Source organism: Danio aesculapii, chromosome 4 (assembly GCF_903798145.1).
Source record: "Danio aesculapii chromosome 4, fDanAes4.1, whole genome shotgun sequence".
Taxonomy (NCBI): domain Eukaryota; kingdom Metazoa; phylum Chordata; class Actinopteri; order Cypriniformes; family Danionidae; genus Danio; species Danio aesculapii.
Window position 1 is genome coordinate 30,238,975 of NC_079438.1, and position 19,609 is coordinate 30,258,583.

The 19,609-nt window shown below is 41.2% G+C and overlaps 1 protein-coding gene across 1 annotated transcript in view; it reads left to right on the forward strand.

Moving 5' to 3' along the window:
- Positions 1 to 19,609, forward strand: part of LOC130222858 (NACHT, LRR and PYD domains-containing protein 14-like) — a 41,009-nt gene continuing 21,400 nt past the window's right edge. Inside the window, 6 exon segments of the mRNA XM_056455426.1 lie at positions 1 to 135; positions 137 to 266; positions 1,880 to 3,701; positions 5,890 to 6,063; positions 12,932 to 13,105; positions 13,216 to 13,389. Coding sequence (XP_056311401.1) covers positions 1 to 135; positions 137 to 266; positions 1,880 to 3,701; positions 5,890 to 6,063; positions 12,932 to 13,105; positions 13,216 to 13,389 — 2,609 coding nt within the window.

The window sequence follows — 19,609 nt, forward strand, 5'->3', positions numbered from 1 at the left end:
ATGGCGAATGTTAAACAGCTGCTCAAGAAATCACTGGATGAATTAGTAGAGGATGAACTAAATGACTTTCAGTGGCATTTAATAAATGACCATGAATGTATTTCAAAAGCTGAAATGGAGAATGCAGACAGGCGGAAGATAAGATAAGGTGGATAAGATGGTGTCTTGTTTTAAACCAGAAGGAGCTGTGAAGATCACAAAGGACATCTTCAAGAAAATAAACCAGAATCAATTAGCTGATCAGCTGGAGAATACACAGAAGCAAGGTATTGTTTAATTTTACTTTAAAACTTTACAAATGTGATCATTTGACTCTTGTTTTTATCAGTTCAACCTATTTTCGATTCTATTTGATAAAATCTTTCATATAAAAATCCTGTCCTAGCAACTGTTTTTGACTCAAATGTATTGTTATAACATTTGTTGCATAGTTTCTTAACCAGGGTTGGGTTGCAGCAGCTGTTCGTAAGGTCTTTCTTAAACTGGAATGTAAAGCCAACATTAGAGGCTTAGTAACTACTAGCTTGTTTGTAACTAAATTTATTCTTAATTCGCTTGCACCACATGGTCTTAAGGCAAAGCATAGTTAGTAGGTCATAAGCTCTCCGTAAGAGAAGTCATGCTTAGTAGCATTAAATCATGTAATATCCAATAAAAAGCATTTAATTTGTTAAACTGCATAGTACATTACATTACAATCAGTCATTATAACAGATGACACGCATACCTGCATCGCAAGCTTTGAATGCAGACAAAATACATATGATGTTATCAATACATTTAACTTGATTTTGTTATTTAATATACTACATATGAAAGAGAATAGAGCAGGGAGAAAAACTCAGTCATGAAGATATATAATACATAATATCATTTTAAGGGCGTTGTGGTGGTGCAGTGGGTGACACAATCGCCTCACAGCATGAAAGTCGCTAGATCAAGCCTTGGTTGGGTCAGTTGGCATTTCTGTGTGGAGTTTGCATGTTCTCCACGTATTCGCGTGGGTTTCCTCTAGGTGCTCTAGTTTCCCCCACAGTCCAAAGACATACGATATTGGTTAATTGAATAAGCTAAATTGGCCATAATGTATGTGTGTGAATGAGTGTTTCCCGGTGATGGGTTGTGGCTGGAAGAGCGGTTCAATCCGCTGTGGTGACTCTTGATTAATAAAGGGACTAAGCCGAAAAGAAACTGAATGATTATTTAAATTTATGGACTCTGTAGCAGGGAGGAGTGAAAATGCAGACACAAGTTCCAGGTGAACAGACCCCAGAGGGAATTAATTTGACAATGAAAGTGAACAAAAGGGGAGAAAGGTGCGTTTATGCTATTGGTGAGTGCCGTGTAATCAAATTAGAGAGGTGCTTCAAAGGTATGTCGGTGAATCAAAGTAAAGAAGTGCCTGTGTGGTACGCCAATCGTCTTCAGTTTTCCTCTTTCAGTCTGTTGGGTGAAAGAGGTCTCATTAGACATCATCAACATCATTCTATGTTGCTGTTTTATAGAGCCAAGGGCAATTGCTCTAAGGATTTGCTCTTAGGTGATGTGAATGAGTGTTTTCTACTACTAAAACATATTTAGTAGTGCGTAAGTTGCAATGTAGTGCCCCTTTATGTCACAGCTAGGCTTCATTTTAATTTATGCTCTGCAGGTGCAACCGGCCCCAGATTGTCTTAAATTCAGCTTTGCTACAGATAACAGTGATTCTTAATCATAATGCTAATGCATATAAATGGGTGCCTGCATTTCACATTATCAACATTTTTGGGCTTCAGGAACCTGCATGTCTGCTCATGCTGAATGTCAATGTTCATTCATCTGAATTTGTTACTTTATTTATATGTGCAATTGTTTTTTGTTTTTCATCTCTCTTGTAAAGGTGCAGCTTCAGAGAACTGTAAATCTCCTCCTCTTGATTACACAAACACCAGCCGTGAACTAAAGGACAAATTAATGATGGAATATCAGCAGATATTAATTGGTAATTCAGAGACGGGTCGCCAGAAGTACCTGGATGATATTTACACTGATCTATATGTGGTGGAAAATGAGACTGGAGGAAGAGAGAATAACCATGAGGTGATACAGATGGAGTCAAAACACAACCAACAGATAGCCAAGGATAAACCACTCAAGTGTAATGACATGTTTAAAGTTCAGCCTGACACAGGTCGACAAAATAGAAGAGTCCTGACACTGGGGATCGCTGGAGTGGGAAAAACAGTATCTGTCAGCAAATTCATCCTTGACTGGGCTGAAGGAAAAGACAATCAGGAAATAGTCTTCATATTTCCACTGCCATTCCGTAGATTGAATCTGATTAAAGAAGAAAAGTACAGTCTCATAGGTCTGCTTAACAAGTTCTTCTTTAGAAGACCTGGAGGACTGAGCTCTCTTCCTGAAGAACAAGGTAAGGTCATGTTCATCTTTGATGGACTGGATGAATATCGCTTTGAATTGATCTTTACAGAGGATGATGGAATTACAGATGTTGATAAAGAAATGACAGTGAGTGAGATAATAACACATCTCTTAAAAAGACAGCTGGTGTTCTCTTCCCTCATCTGGATCACATCCAGACCAGCAGCAGCCAGTCTGATTCCCCGAAACTACATTGATCAGATGACTGAGGTGCGAGGATTCAATGATGAGCAGAAGGAGCTGTACTTCATCAAAAACAGCAGTCCTGAGGTTGCTGGAAACATCATCCGTCACATTAAGAAATCCAGGAGTCTGTACATCATGTGCCACATCCCCGTCTTCTGCTGGATCTCTCTCACTGTTCTTCAGCCACTGCTGGATCAAGAGAGCAATGAAAAAACACCCACAACTCTCACAGAGATGTACATCAACTTCTTACTGTCTCAAAAACAACAGATGAAAGAAAAATACATCAATGATACTGAACCAGAAGCCAATAACTGGTCTTTTGATGACATTGTTCTGAAGCTTGGGGAACTGGCCTTTAAACAGCTGGAGGAAGGACAACTGATTTTCTACAAAAGAGATCTGCAAAAGTGTGGACTAGATGTCAAGAAAGGGTCAGTGTTCTCTGGATTATGTACTCGAATGTTTCAGGAGGAAAACCCCATTTCAGGGGAACAGGTTTACAGTTTTGTACATCTCAGCGTTCAGGAGTTCATTGCTGCTCTCTATGTGTTTTTCACTTACAACAACAAGAAAGCAAATCTATTTCTTGATTCCAGGAAAAAGGAACTGTCATGGAAACTCTCTAAAAAGACCCTGTTTAAACTTCACAAGGATGCAGTCGAGAAGACTTTACAAAGCAAGAATGGACACCTGGACCTTTGCCTCCGGTGTCTGATGGGTCTCTCACTGGAGTCCAATCAGAGTGACCTGATGAAGCTCCTGCCAGGGCTGAAGCTTGAAACTGAGAACATCAAAGACACAACTGACTATATCAAAGAGAAAATAGAGAAGGAGAACTCAGCAGAGAGGACCATCAACCTCTTCTACTGTCTGAATGAACTGAAAGATGACTTTGTGAAGGAACTCCAAAAGAGTCTGAGCTCTGGAAATCTTACAGAACAGGATCTGTCCTCTGCTCAGTGGTCGGCTCTGGTGTTTGTGCTCCTGATGTCAGAAGAGACTAAAGAGAAGTTTGAACTGCAGAAATACAGAAAATCTGATGAAGCACTGGTCAGACTGATACCAGTGGTCAAAAACACCACAAGAGCACTGTAAGAGTTTTATGTATACACTTTATGTGCATTTCATACATCGATTTGCAACACACTTGCAATCCATGAGTCATATGCATGCAATGCAGAAACAGCACAGACTATTTGTGCTTTCACGTAAAATATGTATTACTGATCACCAGTATACAATATCAGTTCTCCTTATGTTTACTTCATTTTCAGACCTTCTTTTCAATACTTTGATTCTGTAAGAATCAGCTCTTTGGTTTAAATCACATTTAAACTTTGGGGATTCAAATCTAAAGAATCAAACATGATTCACAAAGAATTATTGAAAGCTTACACGTAACCTACATATGAGTAAGGTAGCAGTATCTGAAGATGAGGAATTAACTTTTAAAGCACACAACACACCAACACAGATCTTGAAAATGAAACAAAAGTTTATTGCTACTCTATAACACAACATACTAATCTACATAATACAACAAACACACATACACACATACACACACACACACACACACACACACACACACACACACACACACACACACACACACACAAGCAGTTTGAGGAGAGTTATGACTGAGTGGATTCAACTTCTAGCATTTGCTAAGTTTTTAACATTGCAACCTGACCCTACTGAAAAAAAATAGCTTAAACCAGCCTAAGCTGGTTGGCTGGTTTAAGCTGGTCCTAAGGATGAGACCTGATCACTCCTTCCTGCGTTGAGTTTCTCCACATCTCCTTTCCTACTTCCTAGAGTAGAGTTTCTCTGCTCCTCCTGTCTTTCCTTCAAGCGTCAATTACTTTACCGCCTGTCCTCAACCACCCCTCTTCTCCAGTTCTCTCCCACCACCATCTCCAACTCCCTAACCCCCCTTCCAGCATTGAGTATTCCGCTACTCTTTTCTTCTTTCGCATAATCCCTCACTCCCCAAGCTCTGACTCCCCCGGATTCGCCCTGAGCTCAGACTCCCTCGGAGTCCCACCCAGTCCTCCCACAAGAGTCTCCACCGCCCCCTCCATATCCCAGACTCCTGCAGGAGGCCAAGCTACAGCTCTAACTCCCATGGAGTCGCCCCCAGAGCTCTGACTCCCCTGGAGTCAGTTTTTATGGCCAATACATATCTCTTTCTTTACTTTTTCCAGCATCTAATTTTCCACATCTCCTGTTCTCTCCTTCCTAGCATTGTTCCTCCGCACTGTCTTCCCTTCCTTGCAGCGTCGAATACTTCCACTCTTTCCCCCACCCCCTACAGTTCCAACTCCTCTACCCTTCCCACCTCTAAATTCCCAACCATTTTCCAGCGCCAAGTTACTCCGCTACTTTTTTCCTTCCTTTTAGCGTTGAGTTCCTCCGCTACTCTTCCCTATTTTCGGATAGGCCATCTCTCCTCAACTCGGACTCCCATGGAGTTCGACTCCATCGGAGTCATATCTCCCCGCCCACTTCACCCCCTCTCCTACAGGAGTCCTCACCACACAAAAATCTACCCCGACTCCCACAGGAGCCTCTCTTTCTTCTCCACCTTCAAGCAGACGGATATAGCATGGATCCTTAGCTTGTTGTGGGGTTTCTTCAATATGCGGCTGCTGTCCCGAGCTAAAAAAGCATCTTGGGAAGTTCTCGAGACCCACCTGAGCTCAAACTCTCCTCTTGCCCTCCAAACGGGCGGGAGCCCCGGGCTCAAGGATATTCTGGGCTCAGGGCTCTCTCCCGGGACAGCATGCCAAACACACTTTATTATCAATCATCAGCTAAGTGTGAATTCTTGAAGTGTGGTTTATTTATGAACTAATTTTGAGAGGACCACGTGCTTATGATTGAACACAGCTGGTACCGCATTAACTCCACATATTGCACCAATCAGATGAATTCTGACTCACTATAAATTACCAGAGATTTTTACTCCAGTCATCTTCGTTTTGAAGAATCCCCCTTCCACCTCTACTCCTCCCCTTCTCCGATAGGGCAGCACAGTGGCCCAGTGGGTTGCACTGTTGCCTCACAGCAAGAATGCCGCTGGTTCAGCCCTCTCCGGGCTGGTCGGAGAGGTTCTGGGCTCAGAGCTCTCTTCCGGGAACAGCAAACATGCTTTATTATCAATCATCAGCTAAGTGTGAACTCTTGAAAACATACCGTTCAAATGTTTTTGTCTCAGCTCTGAATTTCCCCTGCTAGATAAATGAAAAAAAACATTATTTATGTTTATCCTCACAGGCTACAGTGGTGTAATCTCACTGTTCGGTCCTGTGAGAGTTTGTCTTCAGCTCTACAATCCTCAAACTGTTTCCTGAGAGAGCTGGACCTGAGCAACAATGACCTGCAGGATTCAGGAATGAAGCTTCTCTCTGATGGACTGACGAGTTCAAACTGTAAACTGGAGACACTGAGGTAAATAATTCTCTACTCAATAACAACAAACAGACAGTTACATATTATGTTACCAAATGTGAAGCCCCTTACAGTAGATTGGCATTCACTATGATTATCTGATCTATGATGATCTATGTATTGACTTAGAATAATTTAAAAAAAGGCAAATCTATTTAAATGTATTACTAAGTAAACTTCATAATGTTGCATTTTCAAAGTTAAAGTAGCTTTGTTTCAAATATACACCATAAGAGTGTCAAAACAATTCGGTATCTGTTCAGCAATGGATCATAACCGGTTGTTACATACTGCTATAATTTATCTCATATGCATATGTCATTGTAGCTTACTATGGTGAGGGAGGTGAGCACGAGTAATTAAACGCTCCAACTACTTAGAAAGCAGATAACTGCACAATTCCCTGCTTGTTAGTTTTCTGGACAGTTGGTTTGCTGGACAGGCAGAAAATGAAAGCTGTAAAGATATCACAGTGATACTTGTGGATCCAGGCTGTCTGTAGAACGAGTTTTGTCCACTACGTCTGTCATGGATCAGCTGTGATCAAAGCAGCCATTCAGCATCATCATTTCTGTTGAGGATGTGAACACAATGGCTAATCATAGGTGTTTAAGAACTTGCTCAACAGTGCTCAAAAAAAAGGCAAGCGGATTATTAATTCAAAGTCAAGTCAAGTCACTGTTTATTTCTAATGCGCTTTTAAAGACAACAAGTGCAAAAATAGTTGTACAAGCATGCACCATTTAAACAAAGGACAAATAAAGGACACAAGACTCTCATATGGTTTAAATTCAAAGAGTAAAATGAGTTTTCAGATGAGATTTTAAAACGGAACAGGATAAAACTCTAATATGTAGAGACAAATTATTCCAAATGTACTTCTATGTGTTTGCTATAAATACTCCTGTTGTCTTCTGTGAATCTACTCAAGTTTTGTTTGATGAAGACAAAGTAGCAGGATTTCTTTGAGCGTATAAAATTAGAGAATTACAGTTTATTTATCTGAATGCTTGTATTAATAGACAAAATTGTATTCTTTCATTGTGCAAAATTAACAATTGTGTATAGAAAGAATCGCTAATGTTCTGCGATGCACCGAATCAGTATCTTTTAGCTTAAACTGGACCAGAGACCTGAATCCTTATACTGAACTGGAGGAATCTTTAAAACACAAAAACACACAAACAGCAAATAACAATGAATATATTTATTTATTTTCTATATTTCTGTTACATATGCATCTGTTTCACTTTATTTAGAAAAATGCTTAGAGATGCAACTTTTAAAAATGCTGCAGAAAATTATTGTTATTCATTAAAATTAAAATTATAATAAATAAAACAATTTAAAAAAAACGTATTTTCCTGTCTTGCCGTGTTAGGTGTTTAATAAAGAGTTGGGCTATTGGAACATCTGAAGAAAGCCATTTAATTGTGTTTTATAGACAAAAATTATACTTAAAGCTAAAATCACTAGATGTGCTCACTAATTAGTGAAGTTATATCATTCACTACAGTTATAGGTGCTCTAAACTTCCTGCTTCACTACTGTTTGGACGTCTTTGCTTACTGCTCCGCTCTCTGCCCACCAGCTTTTATATCTTATACCCTAATTTTAACTTGAGCCTATCAGCACAGTGCTCAAACGACACAGCTTGAAGATCAGCATCGATTCTACAAACTTTCTGGAATATAGCTTTACTAACAAGAGGGGAATTATCATCTAAACAATCCTCCCGCTACCAGCTATCAGCTGTTCACATTCCTGAGACGGAAAAACACAGCTGTGAAAATGCTCCTGGATCGGATTAATTCAGATTCTCACTGCTGTGCAAACTGCCACAAACTTTTACAAAAGATTGCAGTTCTTGAAACAAAGTTACTTGCGATCCGACCAGAACTGCAGCTTCATTGTGGACGCTCACAGCATATAGCCGGTGAGTCCCATAAATCTATTCCTGCCACTGTTTTGAGCACAGAAAAACTGAATAAAACTGTTAAAAAATGAGCATTGGCATAAACAAGGTGTGAAACCAAAGGGTACTCACGGGGTCAGATCATACTCTGCTGCATTAGCGTATTCTACCCCAAATACAGCTCAGACTGAAATACAGCTTCAGAACAGATTTGAATTATTGATTAATATGGGTAAAGAATCCCCAAATGCAGTCAGACAGAGATTGCATGACTCAGCAACTAACTCTGCATGGAACAGAGGCTCAAGGTCGACTAGTCAGCGGCATTTTGCTCCGATCGCACATGAGATAAGAACACTAGTTGTAGGAGATAATAATCAATAATCAGGAACCTTAGGAGCGAATCTACAATGACATACTGCTTCCCTCAGGCAACAGTTTCTGATGTAAACAAAGAACTTGAGGAAATTCTGAAAAAACACAAGACTGCAAAATGGATTATCATCCATGTGGGGAAGAATGATATCCGGAAGGAACAGTCAGAACTGCTTAAGTGCTCTTGGAAACTGTTGAAAGATTGAAAATTCAGCCGTTCATCAGTGGACCACTCCCTACAAGAGGGACAAATATGTTTTCACGGCTTCTTGGTCTCAATGCATAGCTGCAGAAAACATGTAACAGGAAAGGACTGAATTTTATTGACAACTTCAATCTCTTCTGGAACCAAAGACAACTGTTTACATCAGATGGCCTTCACCCAAACAAACTTGGTGCAAAGGTGCTAAACGACAATATCTTTTTCTCCCTCCGTTATCCATCAGCTGTGTGTGCCACTGACCTCAATCCAAATGGCACATACACACCTAGCAAATGTCCGGATGACCACAGGACCTCAAATCAGCTCCTGAGTGGACTTGAGGCAGACGCATCATCCAAGGACTGATACCGCCACGCAGCCAAAACACCCACTGTTGATAAAGACACTGTCACTGGCCCTCTGCTCAACCCAGACAGACTGTGATGCATCAGAACAGCATCAAGTCTCGTCACTCAAGGAAATCCTCAGGAAAACAGCCAGAAAAACATATTTCAGCAGCCAGCATCTCCAGAGCCACAGCCTCTGTCACCAGACACATTCTCATTGTCATCTTGCTCGCCTCTCTTGCGTTTCTCAAAAAAGATGGAAGAACTAGTGTATGCTGAAACTAAACTTTCACACTCCATTGCCGCAAGCCCCCAGTTACCAACCAAATAGTGGCCTGCTCCACAACCACCTCTGAGCCCACCTGGAAGAGCCCTCCGACTTTTGCCCCACTGCCAGTGCCCAAACAACAACGAACCATCTTTAGCTGGTGAAAACAACAGCTCTCCATGATGTGTCTCGGGTGCCTGCTTAGATAACAATGTCTTTATCAGATGTTTACAGAACAAGCAGGAACCCAGTGTGCCGATAGCTTTCTCTACACATATATGTGTTGTATTACGTGACAGAAAACCAAAGACTTCTTCAGGCCGTATAGCAAATCACTAAAATCTTGTGTCTATTAAATATAAATCTGAGACTACTGTAGCGAAAACAGCTAAAACTGTTAAGTTAGCACTTTTAAACATCCAATCACTTAACAATAAGTCACTTTTAGTCAATCATTTTATCAACACAAATTGCCTTGATTTTATGCTTTTAAATGAAACTTGGCTAGATGACAGCTGTAGCACAGCAGTTCTGAATGAAACAGCACCTTTAAACTCTGATTTTTTGAGTGTTTGCAGAGCCAATAGGAGAGGTGGAGGTATCGCTGCCCTGTTTAAAGATGTCTATGAGTGTAAACAAGTGTCATTTGGTGACTTTTGTCTTTTGAATATTCAATTCACCTTTATTTGTATAGCGCTTATACAATGTAGATTGTGTCAAAGCAGCTTCACATAAAAGGTCACAGTAAATAGGAACAGTGTAATTCAGTTTGTAGTGTTTAAGTTCAGTTCAGTTGAGCTCAGTTCAGTGTGGTTTAAAAATCACTACTGAGAGTTCAAACACTGAAGAGCAAATCCAACGATGCGCAGCTCTACAGATCCCGAACCATGCAAGCCAGTGGCGACAGCGGAGAGGGAAAAAAAACTTCACTAAAGGCGGAAGTGAAGAAAAAAAACCTTGAGAGAAACCAGGCTCAGTTGGGCACGACCATTTTAATTTCTCTGAATATCTGAGTATAGCACTGAAAGGTGCTCCATGTATCTTATTGATCATTATCTACAGACCTCCAAAACTTCTCCAACTTTTATGGTTGATTTTACAGAGCTGTTATCATTAGTAACCTCTGAATTTGACTATTTTACCATTGCTGGGGATTTTAATATTCACATTGATAATCCAGAAATCAATGCTGTAAAAGAACTGATGACTGTTTTGAACACTTTTGATCTGACTCAGCATGTTCAAGGACCCTCACACAATCGTGGACACACTCTTGATCTACTTATAACTAAGGGTTTACACATTTCATTGACTGTTGTTAAGGATGTTGCACTGATCATTTTTGTATTTTCTTTGATATATTGATCACTCCAGCCATTAAAGACAGATCTGTCTCTGTCAGAAAGAGATGCATAATGAGAACACTAGTGAGCAGTTTATGAAGGCCATATCGCTAGCACCAAGTATATCTGCAGACTCTGTTGATTCTCTCCTTGATTTGTTTAACTCTAAAGTAAGAGTGTCATAGATGACATTGCTCCTGATAAAGCCAAGAAGATGACTAGCAGGCAAAAGGGATCTTGGACAAGGTCACCAAGAGTACAAATGATGGAAAGACATTGCAGAAAAGGTGAGCGTATGTGGAGAAAGACGAAACTAGTAGTCCATTATGATATCTATAAAGACAGTCTTCGTGCTTTTAATATAGAACTAAGCACTGCTAGGCAGACTTTCTTTTCAAGCCTTATAAACAGCAACGTAAATAATGCTCGTAAAATCTTTGCAACGATAGAGAGACTCACAATCCCAGATGGATTTCCAGTGAACTACTCTCTGAGTTTGCTCATTTCTTTACTGACAAGATCAATAATATCAGAAAGGCAATCAGCTCATCCAATCAGCCAAGTTGTGTCGAAATCAGACAAGCTCAACCACAATTTAAGAAATCAGACATTATGTCCGATTTCATGGCAATTAATGGTAAAATCTTAGAAGAGATCGTGCAAGTTATGAAAACATCAACCTGCAGTCTTGACATGCTCCCCACAATGGTGTTTACCTGTTTAGAAATGGATCTACTAAAAGTGGTAAATGCTTCACTTCTCTCAGGGATTTTTCCAAACTCACTTAAAACTGCAGTTGTTAAACCCCTCTTGAAGAAGAGCAACCTGGATAATACCCTATTGAGCAATTACAGGCCCATCTCAAATCTCCCTTTCATTGGCAAAATCATTGAAAAAGTTGTTTATGACAAGGTTAACAAGTTCTTAAACTTCAAGGGGTGTTTGGACAATTTTCAATCTGGTTTCAGACCACATCACATCACTCTTATAAAGATAATCAATGATATACGCCTAAATACAGATTCAGGCAAACTAACAGTGCTGGTACTGCTCGATCTCAGTGCCGCATTTGACACTGTCGATCACAGCATACTTATGGATAGGCTGGAAAACTGGGTTAGGGCTGTCTGGGATGGTCCTCAAATGGTTTAGATCTTACCATGAAGGGAGAGGTTACTATGTCAGTATAGGTGATCATAGGTCAAGGTGGACACCCATGACATTTGGAATCCTATAAGGCTCGATTCTGGCACCTCTCCTGTTCAACCTTTATATGCTCCCTCTGAGCCAAATAATAAGAAAAAAACCAAATCTTCTACCACAGCTATGCTGATGACACTCAGATCTACTTAGCCTTACTGCCTAATGACTACAGCCCCATTGACACCCTCTGCCAATGCATTGATAAAATTAACAATTGGATGTGCCAAAACTTTCTTCATTTAAACAAAGAGAAAACTGAAGTGATTGCGTTTGGGAACAGAGATGAGGTTCTCAAGGTGAATGCGTACCTTGTCTCTAAAGGTCAAACAACAAAAAATAAGGTCAAGAATCTTGGTGTGACTCTGGAGTCAGATCTGAGTTTCAATAGTCGTCAAAGCATTTAGTAAATCAGCATACTATCATCTCAAAAACATTGCAAGAATTAGATGCTTTTTTCCAGTGAAGACTTAGAAAAACTTGTTCATGCTTTTATCAGAAGCTTGGTGGATTATTGTAACAGCCTCCTCACTGGCCTTCCCAAAAAGACAGTTGCAGCTCATCCAGAACGCTGCAGCCAGAAACTCAGAGCACATCTCATCTGTCCTCAGGTCTTTACACTGGCTCCCAGTTACATTCAGAATAGATTTTAAAGTATTATTACTTGTCTAAAAATCACTAAATGGCCTAGACCCTCAATACATTACAGATATGCTCACTGAATACAAACCTAACAGATCACTCAGATCTTTAGGATCAAATAAACTAGAAATTCCAAGAGTTCAGTCAAAGCAGGGTGAATCGGCTTTCAGCTACTACGCCCCTCGCTGCTGGAATCAGCTTCCAGAAATGATCAGTTGTGCTCCAACATTAGGCACTTTCAAATATAGACTGAAAACACATCTGTTTAGCTGTGCCTTTACTGAATGAGCACTGTGCTACGTCCGGCAATCACACTATATTATGTTTTTCTCTTATTTTTTATTCTATTTTATCTGTTTTTATGCTTATTTTTTATTTTTTTATTTTTTCCATTTTTATTATTTGTTTTTATTTCTCTTATACTTATATTATACTTTCTTTTATTCCTGTTTATGTAAAGCACTTTGAATTACAACTGTGTATGAAATGTGCTATATAAATAAACTTGCCTTGCCTTGCCTAAACTATTAAACACACCAGATGAACACATACATATTGTTTTTGTCCTCTATACAGGCTGCAGTGCTGTAATCTCACTGTGAAGTCCTGTGAGAGTTTGTCTTCAGCTCTACAATCCTCAAACTGTGTCCTGAGAGAGCTGGACCTGAGTAACAATGACCTGCAGGATTCAGGAGTGAAGCTTTTCTCGGATGGACTGAATAGTCCAAACTGTAAACTGGAGACACTAAGGTCTGAGTTCAACCACCTGATTTATTGATTGATTGATTTTTTGTTTGTTTTGTTACATCAGACAGATTACATAAGTAGTGTGGTTTTTAGTAATTTGAGTTCTTTCTCAGACTGGGCACATGTAATCTCACTGTTAAGTCTGTTGAGAGTTTGTCTTCAGCTCTACAATCCTCAAACTGTGTCCTGAGAGAACTGGACCTGAGTAACAATGACCTGCAGGATTCAGGAGTGAAGCTTCTCTCTGATGAACTGAAGACTGTAAACTGTAAACTGGAGATACTGAGGTAAACACTTTTCCACTCAACAACAACTACAAAAAGATTGTTACATATTAGAGCTTTTCATACTTGAAAATTTTAACTCTGGGTGATACTAAACCCCGGATAACAGGAATTTTGGTTTATCAGTGATTATGTTGAACCAATAAACCGTTAACCAGAAGAATCCATTTTCAACCAATTAATGCTATCCGTTAAACAATTTGTTGGTTAAAAATCATTAAAAAAAGCATAAAATATTTTTATTTCGTATTTTTTAAGTTTTGCTGCATAAATGTGCAACACATAGGCTATTTGTTAACTTGTGGGGTGGTAACACATGCAATTACATACGTAGCCTACTTTACCAAAGAAACAAAATGAAAGGAGGATATGAAAGAACGACATTGCTGCTCATAGTTTGACACAGACTAGTTGATGCCAAACCAGCGCTGATGGTGATTGCCTCTCCTGGATCCGCATCATAAAAACCTCGTTCTCTTTGCACAAGTAGAGAACAAAGCCCTGAAAGCAAAACTTTCTGAAATGTTCTCTGCTTTGCAAACAAGTTGGAACGTCTGGGTTTTCTCTCCATTAAAGCGTGTTGCGGCAGCACTCATAAACACAACAGATATAGTTTTGATGATTTATCCTAGTGTACTACCAACAAACCAACCTTTTTCCATTTGGAAAATTACAGTTGTTAATAGTTATAATAGATCAATTTTTTAAATAGCCTACATAGCTTAATCTACGAATCAAACAAATCCAATGATTTACTTGAATTTTTTATAATGATAGCTGTGCACCAAACTGAGGCTTTCATTTTATTTATATAAACAACAATGGCTGGTGATCAAAAATGTTAATGTCAAGCCCTGTGTATATATATAAACTATAAAATATATATGCAAATCAATGCAATTCTATATGTAAAAAGACTAAATTATTATATTCTATAGTAGCCTATATTTGAAAAAAGTCAACACACACTCAGCGTGCATGCATGAACCGCAAGTGAGACGGACGAAATGAAAGCACAGAAGCTTTAAGGTAAAATCAGAAGCTCAAGAGAGTCAAGACATAGGGCCCTATCATACTCTTGGCGCATTCATTAACAGATGATTCATTAAAGGGCCATGAAACCCCACTCTTTCAGTTCAAGTCTACCATGGGTCTGGAGCACTGCGAGCAGAGGGAGGAGTGGGCGTGGCCGGTGTAATGGAGGCCAGCTAGTAAGTGCTGTGCTGGTAAACCTCACTCCTCTGACCTCTAAAGGTGCTCTAGTGACAGACGCTAGAGGCCATGGTCTTTAGCCTCCTTGTTAGAGCAACCAACTCCCATGCGAAAGGTCGTCGGTTCGATCCCAGCTTGGAGCAGGTTGGGTTGTGTAGGACCGGTGGGGTTACACCGGCAGAGCAGGGGAAAAAGAGGGGGACAAATAACTGTCAGTTGGCTGCTCAAAAAAAAAAATATACCCATGAATTTATAGTTTACAAATTTTAAATTCAATAAAATAAACAGTAAGTAATTTGATGGCCTTTTACATATACGAAAGGCTATTTGTAAATTCAGATAATATTTACACATGTTATATATACAACTGGCAACCTCTATAAAAGAGTCCAAGGCGATGGAAAATAAATGAATGAATATACACATAACCACAATTTGTTATATTATTATAAAGTTAATCATGTTTATATAAACACTATAAATGAGGACTTCTCTCCTCCTCAATCCCTGGGTCTGAATGTAGACACAGTGGATAGTAGTGCAGCAGGTCTCTTGTCCTATCTATTCCAACCATTAGCCCTGCTGGTAATCTGGAGGATTTGGTAACAAACTCAACTGATAAAAGACAAAGTCTGCCATTCTCCAATTCTCGTACAGCTCTGCCAACAAAAATGCTTACCGCACACAAACAGCTTTGCTGTATTGGCCCTGACAACATAGCAGGGAAAACCATGCAACAAACCCTGTCGATCAAAACACAAACATGAACGGCTAAATACTGCTTACCATGCGCAGCCGCAGTCTCACAGCTTGGCAAGTCTTTCATCGGAAAGCACATGCTGTCTTGAATAATTAAGAAGCATAGGATAAAAAATTCTCTCATAGGATAAAAAAACTTAGCTATGATTAAAAATGAGAAACCTACACATCATCACAGGACAGGCAGTTAATCGATTCGTGACAGATTTTGATCCTGCCCCAAAAATTATTTTAATTCCACCAGATAAAATTAGCTGACAAAAGCTCAAAATTATTCAGTTATCCAGTTCAACACTTGCTCTGAGTTCTTCTTGCTCTACTGCTTCGGAGCTGGATGATAGGTGCAGTGTGTAGAGATTTTTAACTTGACACGGCATCTAAAAAATGCTGCGCTCAAGTGTGCAGTGCTTCAAAAGTTGTAAGGCGTAGAAGTAATCATAACACAATCATAATGGTAATAAACTAAATGAACTCTCCTCATGTTGCCAGTTATATAAAATGTTGCCATGTAGGTCATTAGTTTCAAGAAAACAAAGACAATAGTACAAATGAATGAAAAAAGGAGCAAATCAAGTAATCTAACATCTCCTGATGACTCCAGTTCCATCTTTTGATATTTATTTTCTCTCTCTGACTGCTGTTTACATGATGTACGCTTTTTGTTACTGACGTGTCATGAGCCTCGCTGATCAGTTTCAGATTGGCTGTTTCTTTTGCCAAGGGTCCAGCAGCAACAAGCAAACGTTGTTCTGTTTCACACTGAACAAACTTACAGTAGCAGCACAATGCAGGGTTAACACTACAAATACGATACTAACACCGCTCCATAGCAGGGCTTCATAACACTGGGTAAAATACATTGCTAACATTGCTTTCAAATGACTGGTTTGAAATGTGTCTTTACCTGGTTAAAAAGTAGTGTGAACAGCCCTAAAGTGTACCAAATGTGGAGCCCTTTAGTGGAGTGGGAGAAGAAGAAACAAGACATTTGCAGGGGTGTGATTTTATTCATATATTTATTCATATTCACACTTGCAATCGTTTAAGAATAAGGCGTATTTGGCGTGCTGTCCGGGGAGAGGGCTCTGAGCTCAGGGAGACACCCCAACTCCCGTAGGAGCAGTCACTGCGCTTGCAGTGGTGCATAATATGTGCATCTCCCGTTGGAGCGGTCACTGTGCTTGCAGTGGTGCATCATAATGTGTGCGTCTCCCGTGGGAGCTGTCACTGCGCTTGCAGTGGTGCATAATAATAAGGTGTGCGTCTCCTGTAGGAGCAGTCACTGCACTTGCAGTGGTGCATAATATGTGCATCTCCCGTTGGAGCGGTCACTGTGCTTGCAGTGGTGCACCATAATGTGTGCGTCTCCCGTGGGAGCTGTCACTGTGCTTGCAGTGGTGCTAAATAATAAGGTGTGCGTCTCCCGTAGGAGCACTTACTGTGCTTGCAGTGGTGCATAATATGTGCATCTTCCGTTAGAGCGGTCACTGCGCTTGCAGTGGTGCACCATAATGTGTGCGTCTCACCTGGGAGCTGTCACTGCACTTGCAGTGGTGCATAATAATAATAATAATAAGGTGTGCGTCTCCCGTAGGAGCGGTCACTGTACAAGCAGTGGTGCGTAACAATAATAATAAGGTGTGCGTCTGCCGTAGGAGCGGTCACTGCACTCGCAGTGTTGCATGGTAAGGTGTATGTCTCCGGTAGGAGTGATCACTGTGCTTGCAGTAGTGTGTAATAAGGTGTGCGTCTTTCGTAGGAGCGGTAAATGCATTAGCAGTGGTGCATAGTAAGGTGTATAATTGATCTGGAGTTTTTTGGTAATTGTGAGGTAAGATATGTGAGAAGATTATTATTGCAGTGTAAGTAGGGAAAAATCGGGAAACAGTATATTATAACAAGCGTGAAATGTTTAGAAGCTTTTCCATGCTGTTAAATATGACTGCCGGGGTGATCTATGGAAATATCCGCTCGGAATAAGGAGGTACTGATCTGCCTCTGGTACCAAGTGTCTGAATTTCTGGAAGGCAAAACGAGAGAGTCAGCAATTTGAGTTTTGGACCCAGGAATGTGCTTTGCAGTTAAATATACTGGTCGCATGCTAAAATCCAAGTTAGGCATCTTAGTAGGGGAATTAATGCTAGCGAATTTGAACGCCTTTTATTTAAGCAATGAACGGTTGCTTCACTGTCACAGTGAATTGTAATGCAGGAAGCGGACCGTTCTTATAGGAATGCAGCGACGACTAGTGGATAAAGCTCGAATAACGCAGATGATTTTAGTGGTTGCGGGAGGTCTAACAGCTGGGGCGGCCAAGTGGACGCGAACCAGCGTCCTTGATAATAACCTCCGAATCTCAGCTGGGGAGGATATTAGGTCACTGTAGAAGGACAGACCGTTCCATTGTTTGAGGAATAATATCCATAAACAAAGTTCATTTAGGCTGCTGTCTTCGATGGATATTTGATCTTCTAGACCGTGAGGGGAATTATGTGCATTGCGAAATTCAAATGGCCAAGAATTGATAATAGCTCACGCAGGTGCTGGAGCTGTCTAATAGGGAGGAAGCTACCAGGATCGTTTGATCAATTTTCTCTTTTGACTACAGGAGGGAAGGCTAATGACACCTGGATGAAAACCTTTAGACAGACCGGTTAATAGAAATTCTGTGAATTTGGGATTGGGATGTTGGAACAATTCCGATCTTAGGCGAGAAACATTCACAGGAGTCGATAGGTACTTTCTAGCATTTTTATTTACAGATTTTCTCACTGGACATATTGTGCGGGCATGAGTGCCGCCGCAGAAATTGCAAACATGCAAAAAACGACATTTCTGTCTCCAGCACCTGCCGTTATTGAAGCCGATGCAGGGGCTGGCAGAGGCTGGGACAGAAGGGCGGTTATTAGAAAAGAGGGGCAGAATATTTGGGTTTGAAGGGATGCAACTGGTAGATCTGGGCTGGTTCGGGGAGGGGGGATGGGATTTATGAATGGGCATGATTCCATGGGGTGGGTGGTGAATCGGCAGACCGTGCAAGATATACTACGGCAACCGAGAAAGACTTTATTATGAAGATGTGTGTCTATGGCTCCCCAGAATGGGGTCTGGTTCCATTGTGAAATGCGAATGGCGCATTTAGCAGAGAAAAGGCGGTGGTAAGTATAGATATGTGAGCCTCCGAATGAGAGCGCGAGCTCAGCGACTATTGCGAGATAATCATTGAGCTCACGCCTCCTCTGGGGGTAGACGGAACAAATGATGTTGGTGTAGCGTAAGAATGCTACGGTATATTCTGCAAAAGATAAGATGCGGAACTGAATGTTACCTGTTTTTTAGGGTTACTGAAAATTGGCCGCAATCTATCTGGCGGTATACCGATGCGGGTGGAATGAGTGAGAGGAGAGAAAAAAGACCAACATCCGAACCTGACAGGATTTGGCTCCTGATGGTGTTGGAGACGGGTGGAGGATCCAGGGCGAGGGCGTTGGGTGGAACGGGTAGAGGAGTTGGCAGTAGACAGAGTAAAAGACTTAGTGTGAGAAAGTGGCTGTGGAAAGTTAGAGGCTAGAGCCGTTTGCGGAGATATGCTCGCACTACTGCTGGCCCTAGGATCACCGGTGGGAGGAAAAGAGAAGAGAGGAGGGGCTGCCGGCGGTAGTGACATCAGTGGAGGCGGCCTCACGCAGGAACTTGCGTCTGAGCCTGAAAAAACCTGGGGAAGAAGAGGAGGAATTAGAGGAGCTGGGGTTTGAGCTGGGAGCGGAGGCTGCCTCACGCTCGCACTGCTCGTGGGAACTTGGAAGGGATGGGGAGGCAGATTATGGATTTGGGCCTGTGCATCCTGTAGCGACCCTGCGCTTGAGTTAGAAGGGGCAGCAGGCCAAGGATGGAGATGGGGATGAGCTTCTGGTGCCGCTAGCGGAGGCAAGCTCACGCTATACTGGCGGCTAGAGGGAATGTGCTTAGAGCCGGCGTGGAGTCCAACTTCCGGGGATTGAGATCCTTCGTCATCGGGACCTGGGTCTCTCCCCAGACTCGCTGAAGACCTGCTGCTGCGTCCGGGTCTGGAGGATGGGTTTGGATCTGGACGCTGGTATGGAGTTTTTTGGACCTGGCTGGATTTTTTTTTCATGGCTTTGGACGGTGGAGTGATGGAAGGAAGTGGTGCTCCGGATTGCAAGGAGTTATACATGTCCAGGAGATCCGCCTTTGTGGTTCGGCACGGAACGATGACGCCTGCGCTGGCCAA